Source organism: Heterodontus francisci, chromosome 48 (genome assembly GCF_036365525.1).
Source record: "Heterodontus francisci isolate sHetFra1 chromosome 48, sHetFra1.hap1, whole genome shotgun sequence".
Classification (NCBI taxonomy): Eukaryota; Metazoa; Chordata; class Chondrichthyes; order Heterodontiformes; family Heterodontidae; genus Heterodontus; species Heterodontus francisci.
In genome coordinates this window covers 5,359,039-5,376,180 of record NC_090418.1, presented here as the reverse complement: position 1 = coordinate 5,376,180, position 17,142 = coordinate 5,359,039, and the positions used below count along the sequence as shown (strand labels likewise).

The window sequence follows — 17,142 nt, the reverse complement described above, 5'->3', positions numbered from 1 at the left end:
GAATTATTTTGAGGCTGGTCAAAGTTCACTTTCCGTTATGAACACGTGCTGTCCAGTTCCCTCCCGTCCCTTTCTGAATGGTCAGCTTTTCCCAGCTTCTCGGGCATTGAAACATCTCCTCCTCCCAGAGGCTGCTGTGTCAGCAGCCGGTAGATGTCAGCTGTGGCTCTGTGGGCAGCTTTCTCTCGCCTCTGTGTCAGAAGATTGTGGGCTCAAACCCCCACTCTAGAGACATGAGCACAGAATCCAAGCCGACACTCCCAGTGCAGTACAGAGGGAGCGCTGCACTGTTGGAGGTGCCATCTTTCGGATGAGATGCTAAACTAAGCCCCGTCTGCCCCCTCAGGTGGACATAAAAGATCCCACGGCCAGTATTCTGAAGAAGAGTGCAGGGGGAGGGGGGAGGTTTGGTGGGGGTAGAGTTCTCCCCAGTGCCCTGGAGCCGATATTTATCCCTCAACTAGCACCACTTTTTTAAAAAATAAAAAAGACCAGTCATTAGCATATTGCTGTTTGTGGGATCTTGCTGTGCACCAACCGGCTGCTGTGTTTCCTACATTACAACAGTGCCTACACTTCAAAAAGGGCTTCATTGGCTGTGAACTTGGCTTTGGGAGGCCCCAAGAGCGTGAAAGGTGCTTGGGAACCTAGGAACAGGAAAGGAGGCCATTCAGCCCCTCGAACCTGTTCTGTCATTCAATAAGATCTTGGCTGACCTGCGACCTAACTCCGTACACCTGCCATTGCCTCATATCCCTTTATTACCTTTGATTAACAAAAATCTATCAATCTCAGATTTAAAATTAACCATTGATCCAGCATCAATTGCCATTTGTGGAAGAGAGTTCCAAAAACTCACGACCCTTTGTGTGTGGAAGTGTTTCCTAATTTCACTCCTGAAAGATCTGGCTCTAATTTTTAGACTGTGCCCCCTAGTCCTAGACTCCCCAATCAGCAGAAATAGTTTCTCTCTATCTACCCTATCTGTTCTCCTTTAATATCTTGAAAACATCGATCAAAATCACCCCTTAATCTTCTAAATTCCAGGAAATACAACCGCAGTTGGTTTCATCTCTCCTTGAAATTTAACCCTTGGAGTCCAGGTTCCATTCTGGTAAATCTACACTGCACCCCCTCCAAGGACAGTATATCCTTCCGAAGGTGTGGTGCCCAGAATTGTTCTTTCAGTTTGTCGCACAGTTTAACAGTCACCGTCCCAAAGTTCCTCATCACAGGACATTGATTTATTCCTGTTCATGTTCGTAATAATTTCTAATTCTGTTTATCTAACAGCTTCTGGAGGGAAAAACAAACTGCCCATTGCAGCCCATTTTGAAGGTAAGGTCAGCATTTATTATGGCGGGGTCACTAACCTCTCCCCACAACCCTCCCTGCCCATGGTATTTGCTGGGTCGTGAGACAGCAGCTCTAGTCAAAACAGAATGGGTTTTATTTACAAGAGATGGTCCCACTCAATCCCACCCTTGCCCCGCATCCCTCAATCCCACCCTTGCCCCGCGTCCCTCAATCCCACCCTCGCCCCTCAATCCCACCCTCGCCCCGCGTCCCTCAATCCCACCCACTCAGCACCTCACCAAATGCCTTCTGCCTCCGGAATTCATGCAGTTGTCCGCTGGCCCCCGTTTATTTTGCCCCCCTTCAACGTCGCCCCCCCCCCCACCCCCCCGCTAATTTATTCGGAATCTCAGTCTCTGGGTGAAAGTCACCCAAACTCTTCTCCTCGTTCCTGAGTTTGTGCACTTTTTTGTCCTGCGGGCCCTGGGATATGACCAATTTGCCAGGATCAGATCCAGTGCGTGTGGAACTGTACCCCAGTGAGAGTCAGTGTGTGTGGAACTGTACCCCAGTGAGAGTCAGTGTGTGTGGAACTGTACCCCAGTGAGAGTCAGTGTGTGTGGAACTGTACCCCAGTGAGAGTCAGTGTGTGTGGAACTGTACCCCAGTGAGAGTCAGTGTGTGTGTGGAACTGTACCCCAGTGAGAGTCAGTGTGTGTGTGGAACTGTACCCCAGTGAGAGTCAGTGTGTGTGTGGAACTGTACCCCAGTGAGAGTCAGTGTGTGTGTGGAACTGTACCCCAGTGAGAGTCAGTGTGTGTGTGGAACTGTACCCCAGTGAGAGACAGTGTGTGTGTGGAACTGTACCCCAGTGAGAGACAGTGTGTGTGTGGAACTGTACCCCAGTGAGAGACAGTGTGTGTGTGGAACTGTATCCCAGTGAGAGACAGTGTGTGTGTGGAACTGTATCCCAGTGAGAGACAGTGTGTGTGTGGAACTGTACCCCAGTGAGAGTCAGTGTGTGTGTGGAACTGTACCCCAGTGAGAGTCAGTGTGTGTGTGGAACTGTACCCCAGTGAGTCAGTGTGTGTGTGGAACTGTACCCCAGTGAGAGTCAGTGTGTGTGTGAAACTGTACCCCAGTGAGAGTCAGTGTGTGTGTGAAACTGTACCCCAGTGAGAGTCAGTGTGTGTGTGAAACTGTACCCCAGTGAGAGTCAGTGTGTGTGTGGAACTGTACCCCAGTGAGAGTCAGTGTGTGTGTGGAACTGTACCCCAGTGAGAGTCAGTGTGTGTGTGGAACTGTACCCCAGTGAAGTCACTGTGTGTGTGGAAATGTACCCCAGTGAAGTCACTGTGTGTGTGGAACTGTACCCCAGTGAGAGTCAGTGTGTGTGTGGAACTGTACCCCAGTGAGAGTCAGTGTGTGTGTGGAACTGTACCCCAGTGAGAGTCAGTGTGTGTGGAACTGTACCCCAGTGAGAGTTAGTTTGTGTGGAACTGTACCCCAGTGAGAGTCAGTGTGTGTGTGGAACTGTACCCCAATGAGGAGGGTCAGAGCGTGTGGAACGGTATCCCAGTGAGGGTCAGTGCGTGTGGAACTGTACCCCAGTGATGGTCAGTGCATGTGGAACTGTACCCCAGTGAGTAAGTGCGTGTGGAACTGTACCCCAGTGAGAGTCAGTGTTTGTGGAACTGTACCCCAGTGAGAGTCAGTGTGTGTGTGGAACTGTACCCCAGTGAGAGTTAGTTTGTGTGGAACTGTACCCCAGTGAGAGTCAGTGTGTGTGTGGAACTGTACCCCAATGAGGGTCAGAGCGTGTGGAACGGTATCCCAGTGAGGGTCAGTGCGTGTGGAACTGTACCCCAGTGAGTAAGTGCGTGTGGAACTGTACCCCAGTGAGAGTCAGTGTGTGTGGAACTGTACCCCAGTGAGAGTCAGTGTGTGTGTGGAACTGTACCCCAGTGAGAGTCAGTGTGTGTGGAACTGTACCCCAGTGAGAGTCAGTGTGTGTGGAACTGTACCCCAGTGAGAGTCAGTGTGTGTGTGGAACTGTACCCCAGTGAGAGTCAGTGCGTGTGGAACTGTACCCCAGTGAGTAAGTGCGTGTGGAACTGTACCCCAGTGAGAGTCAGTGTGTGTGGAACTGTACCCCAGTGAGAGTCAGTGTGTGTGTGGAACTGTACCCCAGTGAGAGTCAGTGTGTGTGGAACTGTACCCCAATGAGGAGGGTCAGAGCGTGTGGAACTGTACCCCAGTGAGGGTCAGTGAGTGTGGAACTGTACCCCAGTGAGAGTCAGTGCGTGGGGAACTGTACCCCAGTGAGAGTCAGTGCGTGGGGAACTGTACCCCAGTGAGAGTCAGTGCGTGTGGAACTGTACCCCAGTGAGACTCAGTGTGTGTGTGGAACTGTACCCCGGTGAGAGTCAGTGTGCTTGGATCTGTACCCCGGTGAGAGTCTGTGCGTGTGGATCTGTACCCCGGTGAGAGTCAGTGTGTGTGTGGAACTGTACCCCAGTGAGAGTCAGTGTGTGTGTGGAACTGTACCCCAGTGAGAGTCAGTGTGTGTGTGGAACTGTACCCCAGTGAGAGACAGTGTGTGTGTGGAACTGTACCCCAGTGAGAGTCAGTGTGTGTGTGGAACTGTACCCCAGTGAGAGTTAGTTTGTGTGGAACTGTACCCCAGTGAGAGTCAGTGTGTGTGTGTGGATCTGTACCCCAGTGAGAGTCAGTCTGTGTGTGTGTGTGGAACTGTACCCCAGTGAGAGTCAGTGTGTGTGTGGAACTGTACCCCAATGAGGAGGGTCAGAGCGTGTGGAACTGTACGCCAGTGAGGGTCAGTGCGTGTGGAACTGTACCCAGTGAGAGTCAGTGTGTGTGTGGAACTGTACCCCAGTGAGACTCTGTGTGTGTGTGGAACTGTACCCCAGTGAGAGTCAGTGTGTGTGGAACTGTACCCCAGTGAGAGTCAATGTGTGTGGACCTGTACCCCAGTGAGAGTCAGTGTGTGTGTGGAACTGTACCCCAGTGAGAGTCAGTGTGTGTGTGGAACTGTACCCCAGTGAGAGTCAGTGCGTGTGGAACTGTATCCCAGTGAGAGTCAGTGCGTGTGGAACTGTACCCCAGTGAGAGTCAGTGCATGTGGATCTCTACCCCAGTGAGAGTCAGTGCGTGTGGAACTGTACCCCAGTGAGAGTCAGTGTGTGTGTGGAACTGTACCCCAGTGAGAGTCAGTGCATGTGGAACTGTACCCCAGTGAGAGTCAGTGCGTGTGGAACTGTATCCCAGTGAGAGTCAGTGTGTGTGGAACTGTACCCCAGTGAGAGTCAGTGCATGTGGATCTCTACCCCAGTGAGAGTCAGTGCGTGTGGAACTGTACCCCAGTGAGAGTCAGTGTGTGTGGAACTGTACCCCAGTGAGAGTCAATGTTTGAGGAACATGAAGTGAGAGTGCGTTCAGAAGAGAGGTGAAATTTGGCAAAATATCTTTCGTACTTCTGCAATGTTAATTGCTGTTGTATTTTTCTTGCAGTGATGCCCACGGCTGATGATGGAATATATCTAGTTGAAAAGAGTACGTAATTATTTCTGTTGGTGTGATCTGTTTTCGCTCTGTCATGTCGACACTGTAGCCCAGCTTTGTATCACTGTGATTAAGTATTTCCTCAGTGCTGCACTGTCAGAGGGGCCAGGCCGTCTTTTGGATGAGACGTTAAACCGAGGCCCCGTCTGCCCTCTCAGGTGGCTTTAAACTATCCTGCAGCCACTATTTGGAAGAAGAGCAGGGGGCAGTTCTCCCCGGTGTCCTAGGGCCAGTATTTAACCTTCAATCAACATCACTAAAAACAGATGATCTGATTACCCCACATTGCTGTTTGTGGGAGCTTGCTGTGCGCAAATTGGTTGCTGCGTTTCGTACATTACAACAGTGACTACACTTTTTTTTAAAAAAGTATTTAATTGGCTTTAAAGGACTTTGGGATCTCCTGAGGTTGAGAAAGTTGCTATGTAAATGCAAGTCTTTGCCTAAAAATAACAGTGTCCGTGTACATCAAAACCAGATTATTGGGTTTATAGCTCTGGGATGTGACGAGGTGAGTCCTCAGTTTTCAGTTGCCCACAGTCACACCCTGTTAGATGTGAATGTTCAGCCTCCCCCTGGCAACAGCAAGTGGCTGTTCATAGGTTTCGGTTTTCACCCTCGATTCCGCAACAGTGCGTCCCAAGGCTTGCCCATCCCCTCCCTCCCCTCCCTCCCACAGGCTCTGTGTTTGACACACATCCATGTTCCTTGTGACTGAGCAGATTGGACCATGCGTGGAACCATCACCTGTCGAGGGTGATGATAGTTATCGTTCAAAGCAAAGATTAATTGAAGCCAGCGTGCGAGTCATTCAGTGGGCTGTGGAGGGTCAGCTAAAGCTGCCATCTGGTGGCCAAGTTACCAACTGCAGTCATCAGGCACTCAACAACAACTTGGCATCTTTTAACAACAGAGTAAAGCATCTCATTAAAGGAAAAGGAAACTTGCATTGCTGTAGCGCCTTTCACCACCTCCGGGCTTTGCAGTCAGTGACGTACGTTCGAAGTCTGGTCGCGGTTGTAAATGTCTGAAACATGGCATCCAATTGGTGCACAGCCAGCTCCAACAAACAGCATTGAGGTAAATGAAATCCCGCCCCGGCAGCCGGTCAAATTTAAACTCAGTTGATTAATAAATTAAATTAATCAATTAAAATTCAGGAATTGAAAGCTAATCTCAGCAATGGCGCCATGAAGTTATCATTGATTGTCGTAAAAACCCACCTGGTTCACTCACGCCCTTTAGGGAAGGAAATCTGCCGTCCTTACCCGGTCTGGCCTACATGTGACTCCAGACCCACAGCAACGTAGTTGAGTATTAAAATACCCTCTGAAATTGCCTAGCCACTCAATTCAAAGGGCAATTAGGATGGGCAACAAATGCTGGCCTTGCCAGCGACGCCCACAGCCCCGTGAAAGAATACAAAAAAAAATTTGCTGCACTTCAACAAAAAAAATTACTTAATTGGCTGTAAAGCACTTTGGGACATCCTGGGGTCGTGAAAGATGCTATAGAAATGAGGGTCTTTTTCCTATGCATATCGCAAGCCAGTCAGTTGTGACAAACGACCGCTACCCGGCATTGTGACCTTTGCCATCCAGCCATCTTCTCCAGGAGACTCGGCAAGGACAGGTCAACATTGCCAGGTTCAGCCAGCTACCGAGAAAGTTGTTTTTAAAGATGAGCCTCTCGCTTGCCATGTGCAAGTTTAGAGTTCCCTGGAATGCCAGACAGCGTTGCTATCTTGGCCTTCACGAGGAGAACCGTGTTTGAATCCTCACTCTGTCATCGTCTCACAGCTGAGAACCTGGAGACACACATGGTGCAGTTTGTCTGCCAAGGGTCACAGGTGAAAGGGAGACAGACCGTGGAATCCCCTTCCCCTCTCAAGCTGTAGAATAAGCCTCATTGACCAGTCATTAACCACCCACCCTATCCTGTAGGGCAGGTAACAGAGAAAAAAATACCTTGGTTTGGAGCATAGCACCTGTCTCTCCCATGACCTGCTAGCGGCCTTGAACATGTCATTAAGCACGTGTCGTAGAATGGGACAGCACTGAAGGAAGCCATTCGGCCCATCCTGCCTGTGCCAGCTCTTTGAAAGAGCTGCCCAATTAATCCCACTCACCCCTGCTCCTTCCCCCACAGCCCTGCAAATGTTTCCCGCTTCCAGTATTTATCCAATTCCCTTTTGAAAGTTCTTATAGAATCTGCCCTTTCAGGCAGCGCATTCCAGATCTCAACAACTGGCTGTGTTACGAAATTCTCCTCCTCATCTCCACCCTCTGGTTCTTTTGTCAAATATCTTCAATCTGTGTCCTCTAGTTACTGACCCTCCTGCCACAGGAAACAGTTTCTCCTTATTTACTCCATCAGAACCCTTCATGATTTTGAACGCCTCGATTAAATCTCCCCTTAACCTTCTCTGCTCCAAGGAGAACAATTCCAGCTTCTCCAGTCGTAACTGAAGACCCTCATTCCCATAGTATGAAGAAGGGATCGTCTTGAAGGTGTTCTATGGCGTCACCCAACAACAACAACAACTTTCATTTGTATAGCAACTTTAATGTAGTAAACTCTCCCCGGGGCGCTTCACAGGAGCAATTATCAAACTGACTGCAAGCCACATAAGCAGATAATAGGACCGGTGACCAGAAATTTGGTCAAAGAGGTCGGTTTTAAGGGAGCGTCTTTAAGGAGGGGAGAGAGGTGGAGAGGTTTAGGGAGGGAATTCCAGATCTTGGGGGCCCCAGGCAGCTGAAGGCACGGCCGCCAATGGTGAAGCGATGGGAATCGGGGGATGCTCAAGAGGCCGGAATTGGAGGAGCGCAGAGATCTCTGAGGGTTGTAGGGCTGGAGGAGGTTACAAAAATGGGGAGGGGCGAGGCCACGGAGGGATTCGAAAGCAAGAATGCGAATTTTAAAATCCAGTTGAAACAATTGGCCAACACCAGCTAGTTGTGTTCAACCTTCTATCATGAGGCCAATAATTCCGACAAAATTCTAAAAATGTACCTTTTTTTTGACAGGTGGGATCATCAGACAGTGGTCAGAACGCCAGCTACGGGTGAAAAGTCCTCTGCAGTATAACAATAAGACTGGAGATTTCACCGTTCGCAAAGACGGAGTCTACTTCCTGTACAGTCAGGTAAGTGTCTCATTAACAGCGGTAGCTTGTCCAAGCATTGGGGGATTTTTTTTGCCCCAAACTCCCGGTCCAGCACTGCCTCAATTTTAAAATTCTCGTCCGTGTTTTCAAATCCCTCCGTGGCCTCATCCCCCTCTGTAACTTTCTCTGTAACTGGGTCTGTCTGTGGCCTTTCTCGGGAAGTCCGATGGTGAAACTGTTATTTTGAAGTTAATGTGCTTTACAGTAATAGGGGCAGCAACAGCCCTGTAAGTGGGCAGACTGTGCAATCCCCAGCAATCGACTGGCAGCAGATAGTTGCTGCATCATTGCTCTCCAAGGCTGAATAGATTACCTACTCCCTCCCTGTTTCTCTCTATACCTGTCTCTGTCCCTCTCTATCCTCGCAGTAAGTGGAGTGATACGCTATTTTATATGGACAGAAAGAAAGTCTTGCTTTTCTGTAACACTTTTCACCACCACCGGACATCTCAAAGCCAATGATGCACTTTTTTGAAGTGTAGTCTACTGTTGTAATGTAGGAAACACAGCAGCTGATTTGCGCACAGCAAGATCCCACAAACAGCAATGGGATAATGAACAGATCATTTTCCTTTTGTAATGTTGATTGAGGGATGCGTATTAGCCCCGGGATACGAGGGAGAACTCCCCCTGCTCTCCTTTCAAATAATGTCACAGGTTCTTCTCCATCCACCCACACAGGCAATGGGACCTCGATTTAACGTCTCATCCGAACGACGGCACCTTCGACAGTGCAGCACTCCCTCGGTACTGACCCCCCCGACAGTGCAGCACTCCCTCGGTACTGACCCCCCCGACAGTGCAGCACTCCCTCGGTACTGACCCCCCGACAGTGCAGCACTCCCTCGGTACTGACCCCCCGACAGTGCAGCACTCCCTCGGTACTGACCCCCCGACAGTGCAGCACTCCCTCGGTACTGACCCCCCGACAGTGCAGCACTCCCTCGGTACTGACCCCCCGACAGTGCAGCACTCCCTCAGTACTGCACTGGGAGTGTTGGCCTGGATTTTGTGCTCAATTCTCTGGAGCAGAACTTGAACCCCCGGCCTATGACTCAGAGGTGAGAAAGAGAGTGAGCGACCCACCGAGCGACAGCTGATTCCAGACACTGTGACTGAATGTTCCTGTCACTGTTACCTCTCTCTTGATGTATTTGCAGGTTCACTGCGATGACAACACCACAGCCTACTTAAAGCTGGACGTGAAGGTGGACAACTTGGTGACCTTTAAGTGCCTGCAGGGTTTGCCCCCGACCCCTCTCTACGGCCAGCAGCTGACCGTCCATTCGTGCCAAGCGTCCGGTTTAGTCAGGCTCATGAAGGAATCTCGGATCGCCATCTACAGCATTGCAGGAGTGCGCCTGAAAACCAAGACATTCACCTACTTTGGACTGTTTAAACTTTAAAGGAAGCCACAGCAGTGTCTTTGTGCACGTGTGTGTGTGTGTGTGTGTGTGTGTGCGCGCGTATGGGTCCCGCTGCATATCGTCGAGACTTTTCAGACATAAAACCACAACGTCAGAGATAGGGGCACAGTTTTCCTGCTTTAACCAGCGCTGTTGCCTGGAGTGGCGAGCGATCCCTCCCACTAACGACTTAGGGACATTATCTCAACATTTAAACGCGGAGAAAGTCTCTGGATTGCCCTGAGATGGAGCCCTCCCTTCCTGCCAGGACTCTAGGGCAGTTTCACTGTTTAAAACAAGTTCTTTATGCTTCCCAAGGCAGATGTTAGATATGGGTCCCTGTTTCTGTACTGAGACTGCTGACCTCCGCTGTGGGGGTGGAGGGGTGTGGGGGCAGGGGGAAGGGGTGAGGGGGGGGGTGGAGGGGTGTGGGGGCAGGGGTGAGGGGGGGGTGGAGGGGTGTGAGGGCAGGGGTGTGGGGGAAGGGGTGAGGGGGGGTGTGGGGGAAGGGGTGAAGGGATGCTCCTGATCACCATTTGATGACTTCCTTCAGGAACTGTGGGGGTTGAGGGAAGTGGTGGGGTGGGGGGGGGCGGTTGCAGAGTTCAGTTGCGATGCCCCTGCAGTCGAATAGTCCGCCATCCAGGGCCGCACGTGAAGGGTCAGCGAAACCGGACCCCGGTGTCTGCAGCAGAGGGAGGTGCCGAGGGCAGCAGTGCAGTAGCGCGGCCTGTGTGTCCGTCTGGAGAGGATTTCCCGCTCTGTGGCCGTTTGATGTGCTGGGGGGGGGGGGGGGCCGCCATTTCTCCGAGGAGAAATTGTCAGGAATGAAGGATGAATCTCGAGGACAATTGCTCTGAGCAAACTTGGGAGAACAATCAGAGGGGAACCGGGAGAGAGAAAAAAAATTATATTCAAATTCCTTTGAGTAATTTTTGCTTACCAGTTTGTCAGAAGATTGGAGACTGTGGGGGGGGGGGGGGAGGGGGGAAATGGCGGTTTGACCATCGAGGAAGAAACTGCTTGCTTTCTGATTGGCCGTGGGATGGTAGGGGGTGGGGCTCCGTGAGGATGGACATGTCCGGTGACCAATAGCGGGAGTGTTGGGTGGTTGGGGGAGGGGGTGTCATTTGATCAAATCTCCAGAAATCCATCCGACTGGAGTCGGGAACCGTTGTGGAAATTGTGAGCCTGTTTATGGGATGGAAGGGAGGGAGTAAGGAATAATATTGAAAATTAAAGCATTGAGGGTTGTGGGGCTGGAGGAGGTGACAGAGTTAGAGAGGGGATGAGACCAAGGAGGGATTTGAAGACGAGGATGAGAATTTTATTTTATGATGGCCACTTGCTGGACTGGGAGCCAGTGCAGGTCGGTGGAGCTTTCCTGCAACTGTGGGAGCGAGTTCCACATTCTCACCACTCTCTGGGTAAAGAAGTTACTCCTGAATTCCCCATTGGATTTATGAGTGACTCTCTTCTATTGATGGCCTGTAGTTATAAAGTACATTGTGGACGATTTGACCTGGACTGGGGAGAGGGATAATTCTGTGTAAGTGAATGGGTTTTGAGAGAGTTAAAAATCGGGCCCAAATTGGTAACTGTGACCCGGGCTGGCCTCTTTCCCCCCCCCCCCCCCCCCCGCCCCCCCAGCCCATGGGGAGGCCTGAATTCTTGCTGAGCCAGTAATGTCCGAACCTGCGCCGCCTTGTGTCGCTGACCGATGATGTAACCGCCCCCCCACCGCACCACCTTTGCGTTTCATAGCAACAGGTGGAGGCCATTCAGCCCCTCAAGCCTGTTCCGCCATTCAGTGAGAACATGGCTGATTTGTATCGTCATTCCATCTACTAGCTTCGGGTTCTGTAACCCTTTAATACTAAGACATTTTTTTTTATCAATCTCAGTTGGGAGATTTTCAATTGACCCCCAGCCTCAACAGCTTTGTTCTGGGGGCTGTCTTTTATGTATATTTTATATATATATGTATATTATTTATATTTAACTGTTTTGCGATTCGTCGAGTTGAGGTTGAATATTGTTGGCGTAATATATTGTTGAGAATGACGTTTCCTTGCCTCTTCCCTCCTCACGGGCGTGCGTCTCTCTTTAAGGAGTCCAGTGCAGCCATACTCGAACTCTGTCATGGTGCCGTAACGCAGGCCATCGGCTGTGCTGCCAGCTTCCTCAAAGGGCCTGTCGCCCTGGTCACCCGAGGAGCTGAGGTCTAGCCAGAACGTCAATGGTGAACGAGGGTGGGAGCTGCAATCTCGGTGAGTGTGTGAGATAGGGAGGGGAGGGGAGGTGGGCGCGCGCAGAATTGGGGACTACACCTGGATGAAACTCCATCACCAGCACTCGACCCACGGCTGCTGAGGGTCTTTGTTTCCGCCTGCAAACGTCCCCCCGATCCCCCTCTACCACTCCCACAATCTCACAGTTTCATTGAATCCGTGAGCATTGTTTATTACCATTGTCTGGTGCCAGCCGCAATCCTACTGTACATAGGACTGAACACATAATGTAACCTGGTGTATAAATTGTAGCTTTCTCAAGCTTCTATCAGTGAGGAGAATCTCTTTTGAATTTAAGGCATCTCTGAGTGTCCAGCTGATAGGTCAGTACTAAGGATGACCCCTATTACCATAAGATTCTGTGTGCAAGTCGCACTTTTGGTGCCTGCTTCTTCCAGGGTGCAGGTAAAACTGAGAGGATATTGGTGATGAACACATTTTCTTCTTTCCACCTATTCTGAGCACCAAGCACTCACAGGTGGGTGTGGCTTAGCACAAATATGGTTACTCTACTCCCGGCCTCCCAACTGTGCCTTCAGAGCACAATCGGAGCACAAAATCCAGGCTGACAGTCCCAGAGCAGTACTGAGGGAGCGCCACACTGTCGGAGGGTCAGTACTGAGGGAGCGCCGCGCTGTCGGAGGGTCAGTACTGAGGGAGCGCCACGAAGTCGGAGGGTCAGTACTGAGGGAGTGACGGACTGTCGGAGGGGCAGTACTGAGGGAGCGCCGCGCTGTTGAAGGTGCTGTCTTTCATATGAGACATTAAACTGGGGCCCTGTCTGCCCCCTCAGGTGGACATTAAAGATCCCACGGTCACTATTTTGAAGATGAACGGGGGAGCTCCACCTAGTGTCTTGTGACAATATCTATCCCTCTACCAACATTACCAAAAATAGGTTTAATGCTGGTACAGTAGTGTGTGTAGCCATTATGTGTCTAGACAAGTAATCCCTGGACTCATAATCCAGGGAACGTGAGTTCAAATCCCACCATGGCACTTTGAGGATGAACCCTACAGGTCGTCCTTACCCGGTCTGGACCTCTATGACCAGTCCCACACCATCGTGCTGGACACTTCCCTCTGAAATGGCCTCACTCAGATTCCAGCACCACCTCGAGGAGCAAAGAGGAATGGCCAATGCCCACATCTCGAGAATTAGTACAGAAAAGATAAAGGTTTGGCCAAGTTTGTCATCCCATTTTGGGGAGCTTGTTGTACACTTCGGGATTAGCTGTGCGTGGAGTGAGAGGGATGCGAAGACATGTTGCTCTTGTGTTGTGTGAACCCCTCCTGACTCCCAGACCAGCCGCCTTGCCGCCTGAGTGAGTGAGGTTGTTAAATGAACACTGTGAACCCACCCTGACTGGATTAAGATTTCCCCCGAACACTTTGAAGTGTTGGAGCCATCTGGCTGTGAGGAGGAGACTGATGTCCATTCCTGAGGGATTTGAAGCTGGGGGTGGGGGGGTGCTTAAAAAGCAGCAGCCTGCGCTAATGCCTTCCCTCAGGACCAAGCTGATGAACTAAGAATGTGAGTTATATGCTGTTTGTGTTGTTCAAGCTCTGTGCTTTTTCGGGTACTTGTGTCCTGTCTTTTTGTGTGTTCCTGGGGTAAAGATGGGGTTGGCAACCCTCCAGGATTTCCCTGAGCTTCAAGAATGAAAGATTTAGTTCCACAGGTCTCGGCTGCGAGCGTCTCCAGGAGGGAAACCATTGTGGAGGAGTTAACAAAAAAAAAGTGCTTTTTTTCCCCCCCCAAAAAAATGTTTTTATTCGTTTCAAAAATATTGGACGTTGGGGCGGGGGGAGACAACTCAAGGATCATCCAACTGGGAGGAGGCTGTTTGCTTTCTGATTGGCTGTGGGATTGGGCGCCACGAGGATGGACATGTCAGGCAACCAATGGAAGTGTGGGGGCAGGGCAGAGGGAGACAGGAGGTCATGTGATGAAAGCTCCAGGAATGCATCCAGGGAGAGTTGGCAACCCCCGGGTAAAGATTCCCACCCAAAGTGTTGGCATTATTTCTATAACTGTGAACAGCGGGAGGCAATTGATTTGAGAACTCCTCTCCACTCTCAGTAAAGGGGAGGTTAGCTCTCAAGTGAAGCTTTGTAATGTTGCTGCTAAGAGAAGGCATTGTCGGTATTATATTTTATTAAATATTTTTTATTCCAGATTTATCCCCGTGTGTTCTTTTGAGTCTTCTGCCCTGCACCCCCACATTGTGTCCCGTTGCATTATGGAGAGACAGAAAGGGCCTGCTTCGGAGTCATTCCTTAGAGAGATTTACCAGTGTGGTACCAGGGACTGCAGTTGGCTGAGGTATTGTGGTGACCATATTTTAGAGTGTCAAGGGCTTGGAGAGGGTGTAGAGGAGATTTACTGGAATGGTATGAGGGAGTTCAGTTAATGTGGAGAGACTGGGAGAAGCTGGGATTGTTCTCCTTCGAGCAGAGAAGGTTAAGGGGATATTTAATAGAGGTGTTCAAAATTATGAAAGTTTTGATAGGGTAAATAAGGAGAAACTGTTTCCAGTGGGGGGGTGTTGGTAACCAGAGGGACACAGGTTTAAGACAATTGGCAAAAGAACCAGAGGGGGAGATGAGAATTTATTTTACACAGCGAGTTGTTGTGATCTGGAACGCGCTGCCTGAAAGGGCAGTGGAAGCAGATTCAATAGTAACTTTCAAAAGGGGAATTGGAGAAATACTTGAAAAGGTGAAAATCACAAGAGGGGGGAGTGGGACTAATTGGATAGCTCTTTCAAAGAGTTGATACAGGCAGGAAGGGCTGAATGGCCTCCTTATGTGCCAGAAGGTTTTATAATGATTGGGCGGGCATGTGTGATAGTGGATATTCGTGCCCAGGGCTTGTTCTAGATTCCTGAGCGCAAAATCTGGGCAGACACTGAGGGAGTGCTGCACTGTCGGAGGTGCCGTCTTTCAGTGAGGTCTTAAACCGAAGCCCCATTTGCCCACCCAGGTGAGCCTAAAAGATCCTGCCACTATTTCAAAGGGAAGCAGGGGAGTTCTTTCCGATGTCCTGGGACCAATATTTATCCCTCAACCCACATCACTGGAACAGATGATCTGGTCATTATCACATTGCTGTTTATGGGAGCTTTCTATGTGCAAATTGGCTGCTACATTTCCGACATTACAACAGTGACTACACTTCAGAACAAGGACTTCACGGCTGGAATTCGGAAAGGAACGCCTATCCTGTTAGGAAGGGACTTTCCAATGTTTTAAACTCCCTGCACGTGAATACAACACTGATGTTAAACCATCAAGACAGGCGGAATTGCAAATATCTCCAAAACAGTCCCATGGCAACACAGCTTTAAGGAGAAGCTTAAGACCCGGAGCGGACAAACACTGCAAGCATTTTGTTCTCTCTGCTGTCTACAATAACAACAACTTGCATTTATATAGTGACTTTAACATAGTAAAATGTCCCAAGGTGCTTTACAGGAGTGTTATCAAACATAATTTGACACCGAGCCACATAGGGAGATATTTGGACAGGCGACCAGAAGGTTGGTCAGAGAGGTCAGTTTTAAGGAGCGTCATAAAGTGGGAGAGAGAGAGAGGCGGAGAGGTTTAGGGAGGGAATTCCAGAGTTTAGCTGAAGGCACGGCTGCCAATGGTGGAGAGATTGGGACAGTGGAAGGAGTGGGCTAGGTGTTGGACGTGTCTCTTGATGCAGGGAAGCAGGGATTGTTCAGATGAAGTTGGTTTAAAATAACCAAGTTCTGGCTGCAGTTAATTGTTGAAAACGCCCTATTTCCTCACCATCTTCCATATTGTCAGGCTGAGGGTCCTCAGTGTAGCTTCATACAAAAACAGCACAGAAGGAGGCCATTCTGCTCATTGCATCTTTGAAAGATCTATTCAATTAGCCCCACTCCCCTGCTCTTTCTTATAACTCTTGTTATTTTTTCTTCAAGTACTTAACCTCATTCTCTTTAGAGAGTTGAATCATCATCCTTCGATCTGTCAAGCAATGCATTCCAGATCACAACAACTTGCTGTGTAAAAACTGTTTTCCTCGTGGGGCCTCCCTTTCCTTTGGTAGGCAGAGGAGAGAGATTCAAGATAATTGACAAACACCCCACCACTGGAAAAAGTTTCTCCTTACGTACTCTATCAAAACCCCTCATGATTTTGAACACCTCTATTAAATCTCCTCTTCACCTTCTCTGCTCTAAGGAGAACTTGCTCAGTCTCTCCACATAACTGAAGTAACTCCTCAGATCCTGAAGCAGTCTGTGCCTGCATGCAGCAAGACCTGAACAACATTCAGGGTTGGGCTGATGTGACAAGTAACATTTGCACCACACAAGGGTCAGGCAATGACCATCTCCAACAAGAGAGAATTTAACCATCTCCCCTTGACATTCAATGGCATTACAATCGCTGAATCCCCCACTATCAACATCCTGGGGGTTACCATTGACTAGAAACTTAACTGGACCAGCCATATAAATACTATGGCTACAAGAGCAGGTCAGAGGCTGTGAATTCTGTGCGAGTAACTCCTCTCCTGACTCCCCAAAGCCTGTCCACCATCTACAAGGCACAAGTCAGGAGTGTGATGGAATACTCTCCACTTGCCTGGATGGGGGCAGCTCCAACAACACTCAGGAACAAAGCAGCCCAGTTGATCAGCACCCCATCCACCACCATAAACATTCACTCCCTCCACCACCAACAGACAGTGGTAGCAGTGTGTACCATCTACAAGATGCACTGCAGCAACTCACTAAGGCTCCTTCAACAACACCTTCCAAACCCACGACCTCTACCACCTAGAAGGACAAAGGCAGCAAATGCATGGGAACACGACCGCCTGCAAGTTCCCCTCCAAGTCACACACCATCCTGACTTGGAACTATATCGCCGTTCCTTCACTGTCGCTGGATCAAAATCCTGGAGCTCCCTCCCAAACAGCACTGTGGGTGTACCTACCCAACATGGACTGCAGCGGTTCAAGAAGGCAGCTCACCACCACCTTCTCGAGCAATTAGGGATGGGCAATAAATTCTGGCCTAGCCAGAGACTCCCACATTCCAGAATGAATAAATTCTGGTAAATCTCCTCTACACCTTTTCCGAGCATCCTTTCTAAAGAATAGTGCCCAGAATTGGAGAGAAGACTCGCATTGTGGGCGAGCCAGTGCTTTATAAAGGTTCAGCATAACATCTTTGCTTTTGCACTCTCCGCCTCTATCAATAAAGCCAACGTTGCCAACTTGTTTTGCCACCTTCAAAGACTGTTGAGTACAATTGCAAGTTGCTCTATTCCTGCACCCAGTGATGCATTTACATGTGCGCTTAAAAAGAAACTTTTTGCAGGACTATGGGGAAAAAGCAGGGGAGTGAGACTAAGTGGT

General features: G+C 49.8%; 1 protein-coding gene across 1 annotated transcript in view; it reads left to right on the top strand.

The window, feature by feature from the left end:
- tnfsf12 (TNF superfamily member 12) overlaps positions 1 to 9,835 on the top strand; it is a 35,545-nt gene extending 25,710 nt beyond the window's left edge. Inside the window, exons 3-6 of the mRNA XM_068024009.1 lie at positions 1,294 to 1,338; positions 4,828 to 4,869; positions 7,908 to 8,026; positions 9,208 to 9,835. Of these exons, the coding sequence (XP_067880110.1) occupies positions 1,294 to 1,338; positions 4,828 to 4,869; positions 7,908 to 8,026; positions 9,208 to 9,453 (452 nt within the window). The 3' untranslated portion in view covers positions 9,454 to 9,835. The remainder of the gene's footprint in view (positions 1 to 1,293; positions 1,339 to 4,827; positions 4,870 to 7,907; positions 8,027 to 9,207) is intronic.
- The last annotated feature ends 7,307 nt before the right edge of the window (positions 9,836 to 17,142 follow it).